The 24,090-nt window shown below is 37.9% G+C and overlaps 2 protein-coding genes across 2 annotated transcripts in view; both read left to right on the top strand.

Moving 5' to 3' along the window:
- The window catches only part of LOC138420211 (olfactory receptor 10AG1-like), a 95,857-nt gene that overhangs the window by 64,762 nt on the left and 7,005 nt on the right, over nucleotides 1-24,090 (top strand). Inside the window, exon 3 of the mRNA XM_069553341.1 lies at nucleotides 15,392-15,447. The gene's annotated coding sequence lies outside the window, so the exon portion shown is untranslated. The remainder of the gene's footprint in view (nucleotides 1-15,391; nucleotides 15,448-24,090) is intronic.
- On the top strand, nucleotides 10,166-11,230 carry LOC138420610 (olfactory receptor 5F1-like). The gene has a single exon (XM_069553919.1). The coding sequence runs from the start codon at nucleotides 10,166-10,168 to the stop codon at nucleotides 11,120-11,122; it is 957 nt and encodes a 318-aa protein (XP_069410020.1). The 3' UTR covers nucleotides 11,123-11,230.

Raw genomic sequence — 24,090 nt, 5'->3', positions numbered from 1 at the left:
TTAGGTAGATATATTCCTAAGTATTTTATTCTTTTCGTTGCAATGGTGAATGGAATTGTTTCCTTAATTTGTTTTTCTACTTTCTCATTATTCGTGTATAGGAATGCAAGGGATTTCTGTGTGTTGATTTTATATCTTGCAACTTTACTATATTCATTGATGAGCTCTAGTAATTTTCTGGTGGAGTCTTTAGGGTTTTCCACGTAGAGGATCATGTCATCTGCAAACAGTGAGAGTTTTACTTCTTCTTTTCCAATTTGGATTCCTTTTATTTCTTTTTCTGCTCTGATTGCTGTGGCCAAAACTTCCAGAACTATGTTGAATAGTAGCGGTGAAAGTGGACACCCTTGTCTTGTTCCTGACTTTAGGGGAAATGCTTTCAATTTTTCACCATTGAGGATAATGTTTGCTGTGGGTTTGTCATAGATAGCTTTTATTATGTTGAGGTATGTTCCTTCTATTCCTGCTTTCTGGAGAGTTTTTATCATAAATGGATGTTGAATTTTGTCAAAGGCCTTCTCTGCATCTATTGAGATAATCATATGGTTTTTATTTTTCAATTTGTTAATGTGGTGAATTACATTGATTGATTTGCAGATATTGAAGAATCCTTGCATCCCTGGGATAAAGCCCACTTGGTCATGGTGTATGATCTTTTTAATGTGTTGTTGGATCCTGATTGCTAGAATTTTGTTGAGGATTTTTGCATCTATGTTCATCAGTGATATTGGCCTGTAGTGTTCTTTTTTTGTGACATCTTTGTCAGGTTTTGGTATTAGGGGGATGGTGGCCTCATAGAATGAGTTTGGAAGTTTACCTTCCTCTGCAATTTTCTGGAAGAGTTTGAGGAGGATAGGTGTTAGCTCTTCTCGAAATTTTTGGTAGAATTCAGCTGTGAAGCCGTCTGGACCTGGGCTTTTGTTTGCTGGAAGATTTCTGATTACAGTTTCAATTTCCGTGCTTGTGATGGGTCTATTAAGATTTTCTATTTCTTCCTGGTTCAGTTTTGGAAAATTGTACTTTTCTAAGAATTGGTCCATTTCTTCCACGTTGTCCATTTTATTGGCATACAACTGCTGATAGTAGTCTCTTATGATCCTTTGTATTTCTGTGTTGTCTCTTGTGATCTCTCCATTTTCATTTCTAATTTTATTGATTTGATTTTTCTCTCTTTGCTTCTTGATGAGTCTGGCTAATGGTTTGTCAATTTTATTTATCCTTTCAAAGAGCCAGCTTTTGGCTTTGTTGATTTTTGCTATGGTCTCTTTTGTTTCTTTTGCATTTATTTCTGCCCTAATTATTAAGATTTCTTTCCTTCTACTAACTCTGGGGTTCTCCAATTCTTCCTTTTCTAGTTGCTTTAGTTGTAGAGTTAGGTTATTCATTTGACTTTTTTCTTGTTTCTTGAGGTATGCCTGTATTGCTATGAACTTTCCTCTTAGCACTGCTTTTATACTGTCCCACAGGTTTTGGGTTGTTGTGTTTTCATTTTCATTCGTTTCTATGCATATTTTGATTTCTTTTTTGATTTCTTCTGTGATTTGTTGGTTATTCAGAAGTGTGTTGTTCAACCTCCATATGTTGGCATTTTTAATAGTTTTTCTCCTGTAATTGAGATCTAATCTTAATGCATTACGGTCAGAAAAGATGCTTGGAATGATTTCGATTTTTTTGAATTTATCAAGTTTCGATTTATGGCCCAGGATGTGATCTATCCTGGAGAAGGTTCCATGAGCTCTTGAAAAAAAAGGAGAAATTCATTGTTTTGGGGTGAAATGTCCTATAGATATCAATTAGGTCTATCTGATCTAATGTATCATTTAAAGTTTGCATTTCTTTGTTAATTTTCTGCTTAGTTGATCTGTCCATAGGTGTGAGTGGGGTATTAAAGTCTCCCACTATTATTGTGTTATTGTTGATTTCCCCTTTCATACTTGTTAGCATTTGTCTTACATATTGTGGTGCTCCTATATTGGGTGCATATATATTTATAATTGTTATATCTTCTTCTTGGATTGTTCCTTTGATCATTATGTAAAACTGGTCAACCACTTGTAAAAGAATGAAACTAGATCACTTTCTAACACCACACACAAAAACAAACTCAAAATGGATTAAAGATCTAAATGTAAGATCAGAAACTATAAAACTCCTAGAGGAGAACATAGGCAAAACACTCTCAGACATAAATCACAGCAGGATCCTCTATGATCCACCTCCCAGAATGCTGGAAATAAAAGCAAAAATAAACAAATGGGATCTAATTAAAATTAAAAGCTTCTGCACAACAAAGGAAAATATAAGCAAGGTGAAAAGACAGCCTTCTGAATGGGAGAAAATAATAGCAAACGAAGCAACTGACAAACAACTAATCTCAAAAATATACAAGCAACTTATGCAGCTCAATTCCAGAAAAATAAACGACCCAATCAAAAATGGGCCAAAGAACTAAATAGACATTTCTCCAAAGAAGACATACGGATGGCTAACAAACACATGAAAAGATGCTCAACATCACTCATTATTAGAGAAATGCAAATCAAAACCACAATGAGGTACCACTTCACACCAGTCAGAATGGCTGCGATCCAAAAATCTGCAAGCAATAAATGCTGGAGAGGGTGTGGAGAAAAGGGAACCCTCCTACACTGTTGGTGGGAATGCAAACTAGTACAGCCACTATGGAGAACAGTGTGGAGATTCCTTAAAAAATTGCAAATAGAACTACCGTATGACCCAGCAATCCTACTTCTGGGCATACACACCGAGGAAACCAGAATTGAAAGAGACACATGTACCCCAATGTTCATCGCAGCACTGTTTATAATAGCCAGGACATGGAAACAACCTAGATGTCCATCAGCAGATGAATGGATAAGAAAGCAGTGGTACATATACACAATGGAGTATTACTCAGCCATTAAAAAGAATTCATTTGAATCAGTTCTGATGAGATGGATGAAACTGGAGCCGATTATACAGAGTGAAGTAAGCCAGAAAGAAAAACACCAATACAGTATACTAACACATATATATGGAATTTAGGAAGATGGCAATGACGACCCTGTATGCAAGACAGGAAAAAAGACACAGCTGTGTATAATGGACTTTTGGACTCAGAGGGAGAGGGAGAGGGTGGGATGATTTGGGAGAATGGCATTCTAACATGTATACTATCATGTAAGAATTGAATCGCCAGTCTATGTCTGACGCAGGATACAGCATGCTTGGGGCGGGTGCAGGGGGATGACCCAGAGAGATGTTATGGGGAGGGAGGGGGGAGGGGGGTACATGTTTGGGAACGCATGTAAAAATTAAAGATTTTAAAATTTAAAAAAAATAAATAAATAATTTCATTACAATAAAAAAAAATAAATTGGATCAGTTTGTGCATAAGGCCTTGTCATTGAAGGATGGCTATTATGAGCTCAGATGCCTAATTCTGGATATTGGTCTGCTGTTTAGGAGAGTGCTAAGAAATGACTGTTACACAGAATCTGAAGATCTTGTAACCCACAGAAAGATTCAGTCATCTGGTGGAGAGAAATGTCGATAGAATAAAAAGCCACTTGATTCCAGGCAAACTTTGAAATGACTCCTAGAGCCTCTGCTGCTGCTGCTGCTAAGTTGCTTCAGTCGTGTCCGACTCTGTCGGCCCTACCTACTGATGGCTTTTATAGATATTTTAAGATGTTAGTGATCTAGATAATATGAAATAATGCTTCTATTAAATTCAGTCTTTAAATTTTAGTGAAAATTTAATTTACTAGTTTTAAGATTGCCATCAATCTCACAAGCCTTTATCATTTGTTTAGAAGTATACCTACAGATCCTACTGTTCCATCAGGGTCAAATATTATGCACTTACATGTCTTAAATAAAATTGTCGTTATTTAATTTTTTTAGAAAACAGAAGATGATTAATTATGTATATAATGGCAATCCAGATTTGGGTACAAGAAGATTGAGTCAAACTTCACCTTATGTTTTCTAGTTACATATAATGTCACCTCACTGGTAGGCAAACATTATATGTTGGTACAGTCATATATCTAGGGTAAGATGTAAACATGTTAAAAGGTTTAAGAAAATAATGACTGTATTCCTAGGTTTGAGTGTGTATTCAAAAGCAGATTGGGGGACTTCTGTGGTGGTCCAGCGGTTAGGAATCTGCCTGCCAAAATAGGGGACACAGATTCGGGCCCTGGGACAGGAGGATTCAGCATGCCATGGGGCAGCTAAGCCCAAGGATCACAACTACTGGAGCCCAGGAGTAGAGAGCATGCTCTGCAGCAGAGAAGCTACCACAAAGGGAAGTCCACGCACGGTGACTAGAGGGTAGCCCTGCTCTCCGTGGCTACAGAAAGTTATGTGCACAGCAGCGAAGACCTGGCAGAGCCAAAATACACAAATACATAATATGTTTATAAAAAGGAGTTTGTTCATATCTGGTATTACTTGTACAGATGTTACTTAACAGAATTTCATTATCACAGTAAGAGCCTAGATACCCCTTGTGAACATATGGTGACTTAGGCTTGAAAGTTTAGCTGGGAACTGGGAGCAACTCTATAGAATACAGAGCACAGAAATAACCTCCTGCAACTAGGATCAATTTTTTCAATTTTAATTTCCTTTTTCTTTTCTTTTTTTTTTTTCTTTTTCTTTTTCTTTTTTTTTTTAGCTATTTGGCAAAGGAGGGAAAAATATACAACGGAGAAAAGACAGTCTGTTCAATAAGCGGTGATGGAAAAATTGGAAAGCTATATATAAGAGTTAGATTAGAACACTACCTTACAAAAATGAATACAAAATGCATAAAGACCTAAATGTAAGACTAGAAACCATAAACTCCCTAGAAGAGAACAGAGGCCAAACACACTTTGACGTAAGTCACAGCAATATATTTGGGATCTGTCTCTGAAGGAAAAAGCAATAAGACAAAGAGGGAAAGGAAGATTCAGTTCAGTTCAGTCGCTCAGTCGTGCCTGACTTTTTTCAACCCCATGGACTGCAGCACATCAGGCCTCCATGTCCATCGACAACTCCTGGAGTTTACCCAAACTCATGTCCATTGCATCGGTGATGCCATTCAACCATCTCATCTCTGTCATCCCCTTCTCCTCCAACCTTCGATCTTTCCCAACATCAAGGTCTTTTCAAATGAGTCAGCTCTTCGCTTCAGGTGACCAAAGTATTGGAGTTCCAGCTTCAGTCTCATTCCTTCCAATGAATATTCAGGACTGATTTCCTTTAGGATGGACTGGTTGGATCTCCTTGCAGTCCAAGGGACTTTCAAAAATTTTCTCCAACACCAAAGTTCAAAAGCACCAATTCTTTGGTACACAGCTTTCTTAATAGTCCAACAGTCATATCCATACATGACTACTGGTAAAACCATAGCCTTGATGAGACAAACCTTTGCTAGCAAAGTAATATCTCTGTTTTTTAATATGCTGTCTAGGTTGGTCATAACTTTCCTTCCAAGGAGTAAATGTCTTTTAGTTTCATGGCTGGAGTCACCATCTGCAGTGATTTTGGAGCCCCCAAAATTAAAGTCAGCCACTGTTTCCACTGTTTCCACTGTTCCCACATCTACTTGCTATGAAGTGATAGGACCAGATGCCATGATCTTAATTTTCAGAATGTTGAGCTTTAAGCCAACTTTTTCACTCACCTCTTTCACTTTCAACAAGATGCTCCTTAGTTCTTCAATTTCTGCCATAGGAGTGGAATCATCTGCATATGTGAGGTTATTGATATTTCTCTTGGCAATCTTGATTCCAGCTTGTGCTTCATCCAGCCCAGCATTTCTCATGATGTACTCTGCATGTAAGGTAAATAAACAAGATGACAATATATACCCTGATGTACTCCTTTTCCTATTTAGAACCAGTCTGTAGTTTCAGGTCCAGTTCTAACTGTTGCTTCCTGACCGGTATACAGATTTCTCAAGAGGCAGGTCAGGTGGTCTAGTATCCCAATCTCTTCCACAATTTTCCAAAATTTGTTGTGATCCACACAGTCAAAGACTTTGGCATAGTCAATAAAGTAGAAATAGATGCTTTTCTGGAACTCTCTTGCTTTTTTGATGATCCAGCAGATGTTGGCAATTTCATCTCTGGTTCCTCTGCCTTTTCTAAATCCAGCTTGAACATCTGGAAATTCATAGTTCACGTATTGTTGAAGCCTTGTTTGGAGAATTTTGAGCATTACTTTACTAGCATGTGAGATGAGTGAAATTGTGCAGTAGCTTGAACATTCTTTGGCATTGCCTTTCTTTGGAATTGAAATGAAAACTGACCTTTTCCAGTCCTGTGGCCACTGTTGAGTTTTCCAAATTTGCTGACATATTGAGTGCAGCACTTTCACACTATCATCTTTTAGGATTTAATATAGCTCTACTAGAATTACATCAGCTCCACAAGCTTTGCTCAGAGTCATGCTTCCTAAGAATGTTTGGCTCTAGGTGAGTGTGAGTGAACACACCATAGTGATTATCTGGGTCATGAAAATCTTTTTCTGTACAGTTCTTCTGTGTATTCTTGCCACTTCTTCTTAATATCTTCTACTTCTGTTACATTCATACTATTTCTGTCCTTTATTGAGCCCATCTTTGCATGAAATGTTCCCTTGGTATCTCTAATTTTCTTGAAGAGATCTCTAGTCTTTCCCATTCCATTGTTTTCCTCTATTTCTTTGCACTGATCATTGAAGAAGGCTTTTTTTTTTTCATCTCTCCTTGCTATTCTTTGAAATTCTGCATTCAAATGGGTATATCTTTCCCCTTTTCCTTTGTTTTTTTTTTTGCTTCTCTTCTTTTCACAGCTATTTGAAAGGCCTCCTCAGACAGCCATTTTGCTTTTTTTGCATTCTTTTTTCTTGGGGATGATCTTGATTTCTGTCTCCTGTGTAAATGTCATGAACCTCTGTCCATAATTCATCAGGCACTTTGTCTATCAGATCTAATCCCTTAAATCTATTTCCCACTTTCACTGTATATTCATAAGGGATTTAATTTACATCATACTTGAATAGTCTAGTGATTATTCAATTCTTCAATTTAAGTCTGAATTTGGCAATAAGGAGTTCATGATCTTAGCCACACTCAGCTCCTGGTCTTATTTTTGCTGACTGTATAGAGCTTTTCCATCTTTGGCTACAAAGAATATAATCAATCTGATTTCAGTGTTGACAGTTTGGTGATGTGCATGTGTAGAGTCTTCTCTTGTGTTGTTGGAAGACGGTGTTTGCTATGACCAATGCGTTCTGTTGGCAAAACTCTATGAGCCTTTCACCTACTTCGTTCTGTACTCCAAGGCCAAATTTGCCTGTTACTCCAGGTATTTCTTGACTTTCTACTTTTGCATTCCATCCCCCTATAGTGAAAAGGACATCTTTTTTGGGGTTTTTGATCTAAGAGGTCATGTAGGTCTTCATAGAACCAGTCAACTTCAGCTTCTTCAGCATTACTGGTCAGGGCATAGACTTGGATTACCATGATATTGAATGGTTTGCCTTGGAAACAAATGGAGATCATTCTTTCATTTTTGAGATTGCATCCAAGTACTGCATTTCAGACTCTTTTGTTGACTATGATGGCTACTCTATTTCTTCTAAGGGATTCTTGCCCACAGTAGTAGATATAATGGTCATCTGAGTTAAATTCACCCATTCCAGTCCATTTTAGTTCCCTGATTCCTAAAGTAGTGATGTTCACCCATGACATCTCCTGTTTGACCACTTCCAATTTTCCATGACTCCTGGACCTAACATTCCAGGTTTCTGGAGTTATTTCTCCACTGATCTCCAGTAGCATATTGGGCACCTACTGACCTGGGGAGTTCATCTTTCAGTGTCCTATCTTTTTGCCTTTCTATACTGTTCATGGGGTTCTCAAGGCCATAATACTCAGGCAGTTTGCCATTCCCTTCTTCAGTGGAGCACATTTTGTCACAACTCTCCACCGTGACCTGACTCTTGGTTGGCCCTACATGGCATGGCTCATAGTTTCACTGAGTTAGATAAGGCTGTGGCCCATGTGATTAGATTGGTTAGCTTTCTGTGATTGCAGTTTCTGTCTGTATGCCCTCTGATGCCTTCTGCCTGTTCCTACCATCTTACTGTGATTTCTCTGATCTTGAACATGGGGTATGTCCTCTCAGCCACTCACCACTCCAGCATGTCGCAGCCTAAGAGGAAGCTTAGGGGTATACAATTAAGACGGACAAGCTACAGTGTGTAAAATAGATGGCCTATAGGGCTGTGCCTATAGGAAGTGACTTAGCAATATAGGGATGTATTTATAGCATAAGAAATTATAGCCACTATCTTGTAATTTTTTTAATTTTATTTTTAATTGGTGGAAAATTTTTCTTGGTTTCTGCTATATAACACAAATCCATTATAATTATATATATAATTACTTATGTATATAATTTATAATTATGCATATATTTATACATAGATACAATACATAGGATAATTATATCTAATAAAATCAGGGTATGTATATATATATATATATATATATCCCCTTCCCTCTTGAGCTTCCCTCTCCCTCCCCTCCCCTACCCCTCTAGCTCTTTGAATAGAGTATAATCTGCCAAAATAATCACTATGCTGTTCACTTGAAGCTAGTACAATATTGTAAATCAAGTATACCCAGAATTGAAAAGGCAAATGTTCTTAATCCATTGTCTTAATGCTCATGGTATAGTATTCTTTTAAGCAAATGATGTATTCAGTGTCCCCTTTGCATTTCACTCAAGAGAAGAGTTAGAATTTAAACTGACCCAGACCAAAGGAGTAATACACACACATGCACACAAAGGGACGTATAATAATTTTGTTGCAGCTTATGTACCTTTTTGATTAAGATTAACTTATAAATAAAGAGGCAATTAAATATCCAATTAAAATTATTATATTTTACCTGGACAAAAAATTTTAAAGTAACATAGAGATAAGAAACCACTTTATGATCAAAGTGCCACATGCTTTATTTCATTTATTTTCATATGATCCGTGCCACATAATATTTTATTCAGTTATCTGCATATGATCATATTTTAATTGCTTTGAGACTGAAGCTTCTGTCTTAAGAGGACTGACTCACAATTAAAGCCTATAATCTAGTCCCCATGGTTATCCAACCCTCTTTAAGAAAAGCAAAATAAAAGGGCAATCATGTGTACATGCTCAGAAGGTGGCTTGAATTTTTTGCAAAGAGGTAACTGAACTGAACTGAATTCAAAGTTTTATGACTTTTCATTTCATTAAAAAAATGTAAATCTTTTTATTTTAAATTTCACCTAAGCGTATTAAGAATTCTAGTAAAAAGGAAAATAATGGACAGCATAACTAAGACTCTAAGAAGGAAGCTATAAATACCTGTTGCTGCCATTCCCTGTTGTGGACAGGTACAGTATATGCAACTACATGGAATTAATTTGATAGCATGCTTTGTAAAGAGTGCAGTTGCTTTGGTCCACTTGCAAAACACTGCAAAAGCATTCTTAAGAATGTCATAGATGTCAAAATATTGGTTATTTGCAGTAGGCACTGTTTCTGCTGCTTGAAGAACACAAGAGTGATTTCTGGATGGTGATGCATGAATTTTGCTGTTGAAGAGTGTACAGAGTAGTCTTGATGAGAAAAGAAGGCATTTGAGTTAACCATACACGCTTGTGCAGAGGACGAGAGAGAACTCAGAAAGAATAGCTCTATACTTTGCATTTTGGGTGTGAATGGGCTAGAAGAGAAAGGATAGAATGTATATGCTGCATTTTCAGAAACCTAAACGGACTTTGACCAGCGAACAGGAAGTTCCACAACCCAGATTCAATACAGACAATTGCTCATTGAATGCCAATGCTTGTTCATTTGTCCACGAATTTCCCCTTTACTACAGTCACTCCGGGAGTTGGTGATGGCAGGGAGGCCTGGTGTGCTGCAGTCCACGCAGTCTCAAAGAGTCGGACACGACTGAGTGACTGGACTGAACTGAGCTGATAGTCACCCTGCTTACTCTACTCTATTATCCCAGGATTTTATTTTCTCCGTGTGTTAGCAACTTCATTAACATTTCTACTATTTTTTGTGAAATTTGGACAAGGACATATTTACAAGGAATAGAAGTTTAAGCCTACAACATCTTTAATAAATGGCCAGAAATAATTGTACTTTGCTGACGGAGTTCATCCTGTTGGGATTAGCAGACACACTGGAGCTACAAGCTATCCTTTTTTCTCTTTTTTTCATGATTTACACACTTACAGTTGTGGGAAATATTGGGATGATCCTTTTAATCAGGACTGATTCTCGACTCCACACGCCCATGTATTTCTTCCTGGCAATGCTATCTTTTGCAGATGTTAGTTATTCATCCACTATCACTCCAAAGATGCTGGTAGACTTTTTATCAGAGAAGAAAACCATCTCCTTTGCTGGCTGCTTCCTGCAGATGTACTTCTTTATAGCGTTTGCCACAACTGAATGCATCCTTTTTGGGTTAATGGCCCATGACCGCTATGTGGCCATATGCAACCCTCTCCATTACTCCTTGATCATGTCCAGGACGGTCTGCCTAAAAATGGCAGCAGGGGCTTTTACAGCAGGACTGTTGAACTCTGTGATTCACACAGGTTATGTGAGCAGCTTGTCATTCTGTAGTTCCAATATCATCCATCACTTCTTCTGTGACAGTCCTCCACTTTTTAAGCTCTCATGTTCTGACACACGCCTGCATGAAAGCATCTTGTCCACATTTGCTGGTGTGAATATCATTGGAAGTCTGCTGGTGATCCTCACCTCCTACTGCTACATTCTCTTCTCCATCTCCTACATGCATGCAGGGGAGGGGAGACGCAAAGCCTTCTCCACGTGTGCATCTCACCTGACAGCCATCATGCTGTTCTATTCCACCTCCATCTACACTTATCTCAGACCTTCCTCCAGCTACTCCTTGACTCAGGACAAAGTGGCTTCCATATTCTACACAGTGGTCATTCCCATGTTGAATCCTCTGATCTACAGCCTCAGGAACAGGGAAGTGAAGAAGGCTTTATGGAATGTAATTACTAGGAAAAGGGTCCCTTCATTTCTGGGGTTGTTGGGTTAATTTTCTGAACTAAATGGAATATATAATGAATTGTAAATAGTGGTTGAAGCTTACTATGATTGCGGGCTTCATTTTCTTAGCTTAGTAGAGTACATACTGAACTTTAAAATGCTGGATCAACATTTTTCATTACAATGTTTTCTAAGTAATCATGTTGTATTTATATCCAAATATATGAATCTGACTGGAGAAGGAAATTGCAACCCACTCCAGTATTCTTGCTTGGGAAATCCCATGAACAGAGAAGTCTAGAGGTTTTCTCTGTCCATGGGGCTGCAAAGAATTGGAAATGACTTAGCAACTAACCCTCATATCCAATAGAATAAGCTAAATTACTAAATTTATATGAAAGTCTAAAACTTTCATCTAATTGTTCTGTATTTCCACTGAGTTCTCAAAAGTATGATGTGTTTTAATGAAACTTTGGTTAGAGAATGAAAAGACTAATTATTGGGCTTCCCAAGTGGCACAGTGGTAAAGAATCTGCCTACCAGTGACAGAAATTCAGGGGACATGAGTTCAACCCCTGGGTCAGAAGGACCCCCAGGAGAAGGAAATGACAACCCACTCCAGCATTTTTACCTGGAAAATTCCATGGTCAGAGGAGCTTGGTGAGCTGCAGTCTGCCATAGGGTAGCAGAGAAGGAAAGGACTGGCCTGATCATTTAGAGACAAAAGTTACAATATCATATGATCTAATCAACAAAGGTCTGTCTAGTCAAACTATGGTTTTTCCAGTAGTCATGTATGGATGTAAGAGTTGGACTGTGAAGAAAGCTGAGCGATGAAGAATTGATGCTTTTGAACTGTGATGTTGGAGAAGACTCTTGAGAATCCCTTGGACTGCAAGGAGATCCAACCAGTCCATTCTGAAGGAGATCAGTCCTGGGTGTCCTTTGGAAAGAATGATGCTAAAGCTGAAACTCCAGAACTTTGGCCACCTCATGTGAAGAGTTGACTCATTGGAATAGACTCTGATGCTGGGAGGGATTGGGGGCAGGAGGAGAAGGGGACGACAGAGGATGAGATGGTTCGAAGGCATCACTGACTCAATGGACGTGAGTTTGAGTGAACTCTGGGAGTTGCTGATGGACAGGGAGGCCTGGCGTGCTGTGATTCATGGGGTCGCAAAGAGTCAGACACGACTGAGCGACTGAACTGAACTGAATCATGTAGAGTATTTTTAAGGTCCATTTAGCTTTTACTTTGTCTTTCTTTGTCAGAATTCATCATTAGTATTAATAAGAGATATTGATATATTACATATGTCAAAAATGCTTAAAATTGATTTCCATTTTAAGTTTTTGAATTATTTCCCCAGGAGATGCTTAAGTCATATTTCAATATTCAACTTTTAATTGTAGCAGAAGACCTTTTATTTCCCTTCTTCCCCTCATGCATATATATGTTCATTAAATAATAAGTATGAGTTTATACAAACATATGCTAGCAAGAAAATTGCTGACTGACTAGAATGCACCAATTAAAGTAGCACTCTTTGGATTCCTTCCATTCTCCATAGATTTTCCAATGTTTTTCTCACTTTCTCTCTCCAAGACTGAGACATATACACAAACCACAAGCACACACATTCAACGATGGCAATTTTTAAACAGCACATGGCTCCAAAGCGGGTAGGTCAATGCTCAGTGAATGAATGTGACACATATTCTTTATAACAAGTTCATGGATTTCCTGCATATGAGAATCTGTTATCAAGTTAGCAATAAAAATGAGTTAAGATGTGTCTTAATGTTAAAGTTAAGCATTATATGGAGTTAGGTAAGAAGCTGGCTTAGTAGGACTCTGGAGGAAACTGAGTAGGAGCCTGGACTTGCTAAGGAGACAAGCCCTGAGATGCTGTCAAGCTAACTTTATGACCGGGCATAAAAGGTCAGTCCGTCCTAACATCCATCGCCCTATGGTCCACATAGTTGATCTTCACCAAAGGGATATTCATGAAGTCATCAATGGTGTTGGTTCATCCCTGGACCACGCTCTTACCCCACAGGTCCAAATGGTATCTGGTCCTAGAGGCCATGCAGCAGACTAATCAGACTGTTCTCAGAGATGGTTCACGCCTTCATTGAGTGACTCATCCGCATTTTTCTGCACCAGCTGGCTGCTCATTGGCTGTATCTTTCTGCTTTCCCTGTCCTGATTATTCAATGAAATCATATACATGGTCAAGATATTTCATTAATAAATATCAATATTATATTCCTTGCATCAAATGCTTTAATTTCTAGTATAATTTAGAAATAGAAACAATGTTTGGAAGAGTAAATCCATTTATTCTGTGATTTAGGGCTTCCCCGGAAGCTCAGCAGTAAAGAACCTGCCGGCTAATGCAGGAAACACAGGTTTGATCCCTGGGTCAGAGGGATCCCCTAAAGAAGGAAATGGCAACCCACTCCAGTATTCTTGCCTGGGGAAGCCCATGAACAGAGGAGCCTGGTGGGCTAGAGTCCATGGGATCGCAAAGAGTTGGACACGACTGAGCGACTAAACACCAAATTCTGAGTTTTAGGATTTATCCATATCATATTCTGAACCTTGTTCTCCAATCTCTAAGTCTAGTCTCTTATATTTAGTTACTTTCATTTGCAAAGTCTTCAGACATTTCCAACTTTGGGAACTATTACCACTTAATTATACCTGTCAATTTTAATTAACTCAATATGTACTGCTTATGTAACTCAAGATTATTTAGCCTTTAATTGCTTGTGAAAATTATTTTTAAATCATATTTTCTTGCTCATTCAAAGAATTTATGTAAAATTTATTCCAAATATTTTTTTAATTTTCTTTGACTCAAAAGAAATTTAGATTGTAAAAACATTGAGACCTCTAATTTTGGGTTTGATTTTATCCTTCTCGTCTTTAGAAGACAATATTTATTAAACCCTCCCTTACGAATGTGGCATTCTTTTGTGCCTTTTGCTATTTGCATTTCATTCTGTTTCTCTAATATCCCTGTCTTTTATTTCACTTAAACATTTAACATTACCACCTACCACTTATCAACCACATATTGCCTTATTCAAGGGTTTTGTGTATTTTATTTACTAAAGTTAATGAATTTTGAAACCTATGCCTTTATGCTTTGTCCAGTCAATATTCATCAGCAATTCTGGGAAATCAGAGACTAACTTACAAAACCTGTAAATGTCATAAAGTTGGAAAATTAAGCAAACATACTGGAAAGGATGAAATAATCACAAAGATTCAAATATACAACCTTCCAAAAAGGTGAAATTACTGGAGTCCTGCATTTAGGAAGAAGAAATGTGCAGAGACAGCAGGTATTAATATATCAAAATAATGCTTTATTTACATTAGTTAAATATAAGCTAACATACACAAAAATAATTTTCATTGGTTCATTTAAAAATGGGAAGTCTTACATTTTGTAAATAACTATTAGGTAAAGGGTAGTGGTGAGGTTAAGTGAAGCAATAAGCCTGTTTAACTTCACACAACTCAATTAAATTAAAATGTAGTGTATTAACTTATAATTATGCTTTAAAAGACAAAGATAAGTGATATTATGTCAAGAGGACAAAAATTAATGGTCACATGTATGGAAAAAAGTGAAATATAAACTTGTTGAATAGATTTAAAAAGATACAATCTGTAGTAAAAGAAAGCACAATGAACTTTATTGAAAATATGTAAATTTATAGAAGAAATTTTAAAACGAATAGTCTTTTAGAAACTTAATGGACATTGGGGTACACATGTCTCTGTCAATTCTGGTTAAAAAAATAAAAAATATATATAAAAATCTAAAAAGAAAAATAAATAAACTGTATGGAATATATCTCAAATAGAAAACATGTCATCAGAAAGCAGAAATGTGGTCATTTGTTGTTAAACTTAGGTACAATTTACTTCTTTGGCTGGGAAATTGGTATGTATCATCCTTTTATCTTTTAATTTTGTGATTTTAATCCTACTGTGAAGACACTACATATACCTACACTCCATCCTTAAGTCTAAAAATAGTCTGTGGGATGTTTTAGTCGCTTAATAAAAATCATTACCCTAGAGTTGTTACTAAAGAAGGATGAATCTTGACCAAGGAATTTGAAGGTTTTGCAAACAAGAGATCAACTGGTTGAAGAGCTATGTAAAAAACTTGGTTTCTGAATTGGGCTCCAAGTCCTCAACTTCCTGAAACTGTATGATCATTGTAACCTTGTGTTGTAAAACAAATAAACCTATAAGATATCATTCATTATCCATGTTTTTTTAAGTCTGTTTCAGATTCATTAGCACACTGGTAAGAGAAGGCAGAAAGATGGAAAGAACATACAGACTTGGTGAGTATATGGAGATACAAAGTTTATCTAAATGCAACACTGACTCTTGCTTTAGTATCAAAAAAAAAAATCGTTGCCAAGATGCATAATTCTGAGCAGATTTTCCCTACATTTCCTTTTGGATGTTTTATGGTTTCAGGGCTTATATTTATCTTTAATCAATTTGAGTTTATTTTTGTTCATGCTGTAAGATAGGTGTCCAATTTCATTCTTTCACAGGTGGCTATACAATTTTCTCAGTATTATTCATTGGAGAATTGGTTCTTTTCCCACTGAGTGTTCTTGGCTCCCTTGTCAAATACTAGTTGACTATACACAAATGTTAGTTGACTATACACAGCCGTGCTGTGTAGCATGCAGGATCTTAGTCCCCCAACCACAGATCGAACCCAAGCCCCCTATAGTGGAAGCATGGAGTCTGGACCACTGGACCACCAGGGAAGTCCCTAAAAGCCTTGGTCTTAATGCTCACGAGGGGTCCAAGAGATACCATTTTAGGCCTATAAGGAACAGGAGTATTATTTGCAATAGTGAAGACATGGAAGCATCCTGACTGCCCATTACTGGATGAAGAGGTAAAGAAAGTGTTATATGTGCATGTACATGCACACACACAAAATGGAATTTTTAGCCATAAAAAAGGAAACCTTGTGATTTGTGACAACATGGACCAACCTTGAAGGCATTATGCTAAGTGAAAAACTAACCGCTCTGATCACATGAACCACAGCCTTGTCTAACTCAATGAAACTATGAGCCATGCCATGTAGGGGCAACCAAGACAGATAGGTCATGGTGGAGAGTTATGACAAAATGCAGTCCACTGGAGAAGGGAAAGGCAAACCACTTCAGTATTCTTGCCTTTAGAACCCCTGAACAGGGTGAAAAGACCAAAAGATAGGATACTGATACATGACCTCCCCAGGTCTGTACGTGCCCAATATGCTACTCAAGATCAGTGGAGAAATAAGTCCAGAAAGAATGAAGAGATAGAGCCAAAGCAAAACAACATCCAGGTGTGGATGTGACTGGTGATGGAAGCAAGGTCCGATGTCGTAAAGAGCAATATTGCATAGAAAACTGGAATGTTAGGAACATGAATCAACACAAACTGGAAGCGGTCAAACAGGAAATGGCAAGAGTGAACGTCAACATTTTAGGGATCAGGGAACTAAAATGGACTGGAATGGTTGAATTTAACTCAGATGACCATTATATCTACTACTGTGGGCAAGAATCCCTTAGAAGAAATGGAGTAACCATTATAGTCAACAAAAGAGTCCAAAACCCAGTTCTTGGATACAATCTCAATAACAACAGAATGAACTCTGTTCCTTACCAAGACACACCACTGAATCTCAGGGTAATCCGAGTCTATGCCCCATCAGCAATGCTGAAGAAGCGGAAGTCGAACGGTTCTATGAAAAATACAAGAACTTCTAGAACTCACACCCCCAAAAAAAGCTGTCCTTTTCATTGTAGGGGACTGGAATGCAAAAGTCAAGAAACACTTGGAGTAACAGGTAAATTCAGCCTTGGAATACAGTATGAAACAGGGCAAAGGCTAACAGAGTTTTGTCAAGACAACACACTGGTCATAGCAAACACCCTCTTCCAATAGGACAAGAGAAGACTCTACATATGAACATTACCAGACGGTCAATACAAAAATCAGATTGATTATATTCTTTGCAGCCAAAGATGGAGAAGCTCTATACAGTCAGCAAAAACAGACCAGGAGCTGACTGTTGCTCAGATCATGAACTCCTTATTGCCAAATTCAGACTTAAATTGAAGAAAGCAGGGAAAACTACTAGACAATTCAGGCGTGACCTAAATTAAATCCCTTTCATTAGACAGTGGAACTGAGAAATAGATTCAAGGGATTATATCTGAGAGACAGAGTGCGTGATGAACTATGGACAATGTTCATGACATTGTACAGGAGGCAGGGATCAACATCATCACTAAAAAAAGAAATGCAAAAAAGCAAAATGGCTGTCTGAGGAGGCCTTACAAATAGCTGTGAAAAGAAGAGAAGTGAAAAGCAAAGGAGAAAAGAAAAGCTATACCCATTTGAATGGAGAGTTCCAAAAATAGCAAGGAGAGATAAGAAAGTCTTCCTCAGTGATCAGTGCAAAGAAATAAAGGAAAACAATAGAATGGGAAACACTAGAGATCTCTTTAAGAAAATTAGAGATACTAAGGGAACATTTCATGCAAAGATAGGCTCAATAAAGGACAGAAGTCTTAGGGACCTAATAGAAGCAGAAAATATTAAGAAGAGGTGGCAAAAATACACAGAAGAACTCTACAAGAAAGTATTTCATGACCCAGATACTCACGATGGTGTGATCACTCCCTAGAGCCAGACATCCTGGAATGAGAAGCCAAGTGGGCCTTAGGAAGTATCACTATGAACAAAACTAGTGGAGGTGATGGAATTCCAGTGGAGCTATTTCAAATCCTGAAAGATGATGCTGTGAAAGTGCTACACTCAATATGCCAGCAAATTTGGAAAACTCAGCAGTGGCCACAAGACTAGAAAATGTCAGTTTTCATTCCAATCCCAAAGAAAGGCAATGCCAAAGAATGCTCAAACTACTGCACAGTTGCACTCATCTCACATGTTAGTAAAGTAATGCTCAAAATTCTCCAAGCCAGGCTTCAAGAGAACTTCCAGATGTTCAAACTGGTTTAGAAAAGGCAGAGGGATCAGAGATCAAATTACCAACATCTGCTGGATCACTGAAAAAGCAAGAATTCCAGAAAAGCATGTATTTCTGCTTTATTGATTATCCCAAAGCCTTTGACTATGTGGATCATGACAAACTTTGGAAAATTCTTAAAGAGATGGGAATATCAGACCACCTGACCTGCCTCTTGAGAAGTCTGTAGGTCAGGAAGCAACAGTTAGAACTGGACATGGAACAACACTGATTCCAAATAGGAAAAGTAGTACATCATGCAGAGTTCATCATGAGAAATGCTGGGCTGGATGAAACACAAGATGGAAATAAGATAGCCAGGAAAAATATCAATAACCTCAGATATGCAGATGACACCACCCTATGGCAGACAATGAAGAAGATCTAAAGGGTTTCTTGATGAAATTGGAAGAGGAGTGGAAAAAAAAAATGGCTTAAAGTTTAACATTCAGAAAACTAAGATCATGGCACCTGGTCCCATCACTTCCTTGCAAGTAGATGGGAAACAGTGGAAAGAGTAACAGACTTTATTTTGGGGGCTCCAAAATCACTGCAGATGGTGATTTCAGCCATGAAAATAAAAGACTCTTGCTCCTTGGAGGGAAAGTTATGACCAACCTAGACAACATATTAAAAAAGAGTGACATTATTCTGCCAGCAAAGGTCTGTCTAGTCAAGGCTATGATTTTTCCAGTAGTCATGTATGGATGTGAGAGTTAGACTATAAAGGAAGCTGAGCGCTAAAGAATTGATGCTTTTGAACTGTGGTGTTAGAGAAGACTCTTGAGAGTCCCTTGGACTTCAAGGAGATCCAACCAATCCATCCTAAAGGAGATCACTCCTGAATATTCATTGGAAGGACTGATGTTGAAGCTGAAACTCCAATTCTGGCCACCTGATATGAAGAACTGACTCAGTTGATAAGACCCTGATGCTGGGAATGATTGAAGGCAGGAAGAGAAGGTAAAGGCAGAGGATGAGATGGCTGGATGGCATCACTGACTCAATGAACATGAGTTTGAGAAAACTCCGGGAGTTGCTGATGGACAGGGATGCCTGGCATGCTGCAGTCCATGGAGTCGCAAAGAGTTGCACACAACTGAGTGATTGAACTGAACTGATATCTATATATGTTTCTTCATGGTCTCTCAATTCTGATCCTTTTTTTTTTTTAATGTGAATACCATACTAGTTCAACAACTATAACTTTCAAATATCATTTGAAGTCTGGAAGTGTGAACACTCCAGATTTGCTCTTGCTCAAAATTCCTTAGCTGCAATGAACTTTTACATTGCTCAGTGTGTAAGGAAACTTAATGTAGTTGGGTGGTAATTAATGAGCAATTTCTTTCTAAATACTTTAGCAAATTACACCTCTCAAAGTAAGCTGCAATGTGAAATGAATTGTTGCTCTTTCTGGTACTTTTTTTTTTCCATTTACAAATCCTTCCATGAAACTTTAAAATCAGTTTGAATTTAATCAGTTTGATTTGCTGATCAGTCCATCAGCAAGCAGTGGACTTAGTCGTGCTATAAACAGACCTGACATGAGCAATCACGTTATGACAAAGAAGGTGAAGAGAATGGAATCACAGAATACACATTTAATAAGAGAAAGTGAAAGGGAAGAAGAGACTGATGACAAGATATTTGTGGGATGTATTCAGGAAACAGTCTCTTGGACAGAATCTGAACTCAGTGACTCAGATTTTAGCATTAATGGAATTTATGCCTTTGAACTGTGGTGTTGGAGAAGACTCTTGAGAATCACTTGAACTGAAAGGAGATCCACCCAGTCAATCCTAAAGAAAATTGGTCCTGAATATTCACTGGAAGGACTGATGCTGAAGCTGAAACTCCAATACTTTGGCCACCTGATGTGAAGCACTGACTCACTGGTAAAGACCCTGATGCTGGGAAAGATTGAAGACAGGAGGAGAAGGGGATGACAGAGGATGAGAGGGTTGGGTGGCATCACTGACTTGATGATTGTGAGTCTGAGCAAGATCTGAGACTTGATGATGGACAAGGAAGTCTGGAGTGCTACAGCCCATGGGGTCACAAAGAGTTGGACACGACTGAGCATCCTAACTGAACTGAACTGAACCTACCAGGTATGAGCTGATAGCTCTTTTGTGGTTTTTATTGGCAAGGCCCTGCTTATTAGTGATGCTGAGCATCTTTTAATATACTTGTTGACCATTTATACATATTCTTTGAAAAAATGTCTTTAAATCATTTGCCAAGTTTTAATCTTTTATTATTATTATTATTATTATTATTATTGCTATTGAGCTGCATGAATTTCTTATGTCTTTTAGATATTAACCTCTTATAGAATACATGGCTTGGAAATATATATTTTCCATTTCAAGATAGCCTTTTTATTTTGTTGATGCTTCCTCTTGCTGTGCAGGAGATTTTTAGTTTCATGCAGTTCCACTTGTTTATCTGTGCTTTTGTTGCTTAAGATTGACTGGTTTGATCTTGCAGTCCAAGGGACTCTCAAGAGTCTTTTCCAACAACACAGTTCAAAAGCATCAATTCTGCAGTGCTCAGCTTTCTTTATGGTTCAACTCTCACATTCACACATGACTACTGGAAAAACCATAGCTTTGACTAGACAGACTTTGTTGACAATGTTATATCTCTGCTTTTTAATATGCTGTCTACGTCTGTCAACTTTTCTTCCAAGGAGCAAGCTCTTTTAATCTCATGGCTGCAGTCACTGTCTGCAGTGATTTTGGAGCCCAAAATAAAATCCTATGTCACTGTTTCCACTCTTTCCCCACCTATTTGCCACAGAGTGATGGAACTGGATACCGTCATCTTAGTTTTTTAAACATTGAGTTTTAAGCCAGTTTTTTCACTCTCCGCTTTCACCTTCATCAAGAGGCTCTTTAGATCTTCAATTTCTGCCGTAAGGGTGGTGTTATCTGTATATCTGAAGTTATTGATATCTCTTCCAGGAATCTTAATTCCAGCTTGTGTTTCACCCAGCCTGGCATTTCACATGATATACTCTGCATATAAATTAAATAAGCAGGGTGACAATATACAGTCTTCATGTACTCTTTTTCCAATTTTGAACCAGTTTGTTTTTCTATATCTGGTTCTAACTGTTGCTTCTTGACATGCATACAGATTTCTCAGGAAGCAGGTCAGCTAGTCTGGTATTACCATCTCTTGAAAAATTTTCTGATTTGCTATGATCCACACATTCAAAGACTTTAACAAGGTCAGTGAAGCAGAAGCAGGTGTTTTTCTGGAATCCCTTGCTTTTTGTATGATCCAATAGATGTTGGTAATTTGATTTCTAGTTCCTCTACCTTTTCTAAATCCAGCTTCAACATTTAGATGTTCTTGGTTCACATGCTGTTGAAACCTAGCTTGGAAAATTTAGCACATTACATTGCTAGCATATGAGATGATTGGAATTGAGTGGTAGTTTGTATATTCTTTGATGTTACCTTTCTCTGGGAGTGGAATGAAACTAACCATGTCCAGTAGGTTATCTGCTATCAAAACGAAAAGAGATAACAAAGTTGGCAAATGTGGTTATAAGAGAATCGTCATACACTGCTGGTGTGAATGTAAATTGGTAGACTCACTACAGAAAACAATATAAATGTGTTTCAAAAATAAAAATATACAATAATTACTATATGACACAGCAATCCATTTCTGAGTAAATATTCAAAAGCAATAAAATGTCTCAAAGAGACATCTGAACTCCCTTGTTTAATACAAAATTATTCACTATAGCCAATAGAACAATGTTTTTGTCAACAGATAAATGAATAAAAGTGGTGTAGTATTATATGCAATGCGTTATTATTCAGTGTTAAAACATAAAGAAATCCTGGCATGAATGATAACATGGATAAACCTGGAGGACATAATGCTAAGTGAAATAGGCCAGACACAAAAGACATATGCTGCATATAGTGCTTATATGTGTAATATATATTAAGAAAATAGAACTCAGGAATGGAGAGTAGAAACACTGGTTGCCAGGGTGAGGGAAAGGGGGAGGTGTTGTGCAAAGGATACACTCTTTCTGCTATAAAATAAGTTCCAAGGGAGGCTTTCCAGGTGGTGCTGGTGTAAAGAATCCGCCTGCCAATGCAGGAGATGCAAGAGACGTGAGTTCAGTCCCTGGGTTAGGAGGATCCTCTAGAGTAAGAAATGGCAACCCATTCCAGTACTTTCACCTGGAGAATCCCATGGACAGAGGAGCCTGGCAGGCTACAGCCCATGGGTCGCAGTCAGACACAAATGAAGCAACTTGGCACATGGCACACAAGTTCTATGAATCTCGTGTACTTCACGATGACTGTAGAGAGTAATACTGTCAACAAAATCTGCTAAGAGAAAAAATAGATGAGGTGATAGATGTGCTAATTTTATTTTGGTAACTATTTCACAATTTATAGATACATTAAATAATCACCTTGCGTACTTTAAATATGTTACAAAGTTATAATTTTTAATACATTTACATTACAGTTTTGCCAATCATACTTTAATAAAGCTGGAAACAAAACAAAACCATTATATTAATGTTTAAATACCACTCCTTAATTCCTACCATAACTCTAAAAACTTCAAATTATATGAAAAACTTGATTGAACAAGGAAAACTTACCAGAATTATTTTGTTTTTCTGTCTCCCCAAGAAAATCAAAAGTGAATGTAATTTGTGGTATCCTTTACATATTTCATCTCTAGTTTTGAATGTTCCTGCCATTTACCCTTGAATAGAAATGCCATCAGGGCCCAGCAATCAGATTTAGTATCTTTGTGATTGGCTCCAGGAGACTTTACATTTCACGGGAAAGCAGTATAAAGTAGAGCTAGACATGACCTACAGTCCATGAGGCAGTGGCCATATTCACGTTTTCACTTCTTCAAGGGCAAAAATTTGTCTTTTTTCCATAAAAAATGACAGATCAATATTTTTAAAATTTTGTCACAAAATAGTCATATAGAAACATCATATATTCCAATAATACAAATTTAAGGCACACTTGTCAAGATTACTGAACTACCTTTCTTCCCATCGGATCAAAAATAAAAGAGAACATGACAGATGTGATTGCTAATTTGGAAAGACTCAATGATGAAGGTATAAATTATTGAGTCCTTCAAAAGCCCCACAGTTCTCTAGCTAGATGGTGCCATACTTGGAGTTGAATGTGCAGCAAATAAAACAAATGCCCTGCAATCAAGGAATTATGACAAGAGAGAAAGTCAGAACATGGAACAAATTTTAAAACAGAATATAATAAAGGTCAAACTAGCTATTAAATAAAGAGCACTACAATAGAAATGTTTACCTTTACCTGCTAGAATAATGGGTTACTTGTCATAGAATGTGACATATCAGCTCTACCTCAAAGATGAGCGGGTGATTGGCAGTCAGAGCCTGTCACCAATTTACAGGCTGTAAAGTTGGCTATGTCTCTTGAAGAGTGTAGCACAACACCTGATATAGCTAGATATTTTTTGAACACTACAATAAATGTGAAGAGTTGACTCATTGCAAAAGACCCTGATGCTGGGAGGGATTGGGGGCAGGAGGAGAAGGGGACGACCAAGGATGAGAAGATTGGATGGCATCATCGACTTGATGCACGTGAGTTTGGGTGAACTCCAGGAGTTGGTGATGGACAGGGAGGCCTGGCGTGCTACAATTCATGGGGTCACAAAGAGTCGGACACGACTGAGCAACTGATCTGAACTGAACTGGACAATAAATAAAGTGCTTCCTTGGAGGCTCAGAGGTAAAGAATATGCCACCAACGCAAGAGATGCAAGATGGAGCCTTAGGTCAGGAAGATCCCCTGGAGAAGGAAGTGGCAACCCATTCCAGGAGTCTTGTCTGAGAAATCTCCTGCACAGAGGAGCCTAGCAAGCTACAGTTCATGGGGTC

The sequence above is a fragment of the Ovis canadensis genome, chromosome 15, assembly GCF_042477335.2.
Source record: "Ovis canadensis isolate MfBH-ARS-UI-01 breed Bighorn chromosome 15, ARS-UI_OviCan_v2, whole genome shotgun sequence".
NCBI lineage: Eukaryota > Metazoa > Chordata > Mammalia > Artiodactyla > Bovidae > Ovis > Ovis canadensis.
This window is presented reverse-complemented; position numbering and strand designations above follow the sequence as displayed.

Bases quoted from the DNA above. Each gene is read 5' to 3' on its own strand.
- LOC138420610 (XM_069553919.1), top strand. From the start codon at position 10,166: ATGGCCAGAAATAATTGTACTTTGCTGACGGAGTTCATCCTGTTGGGA.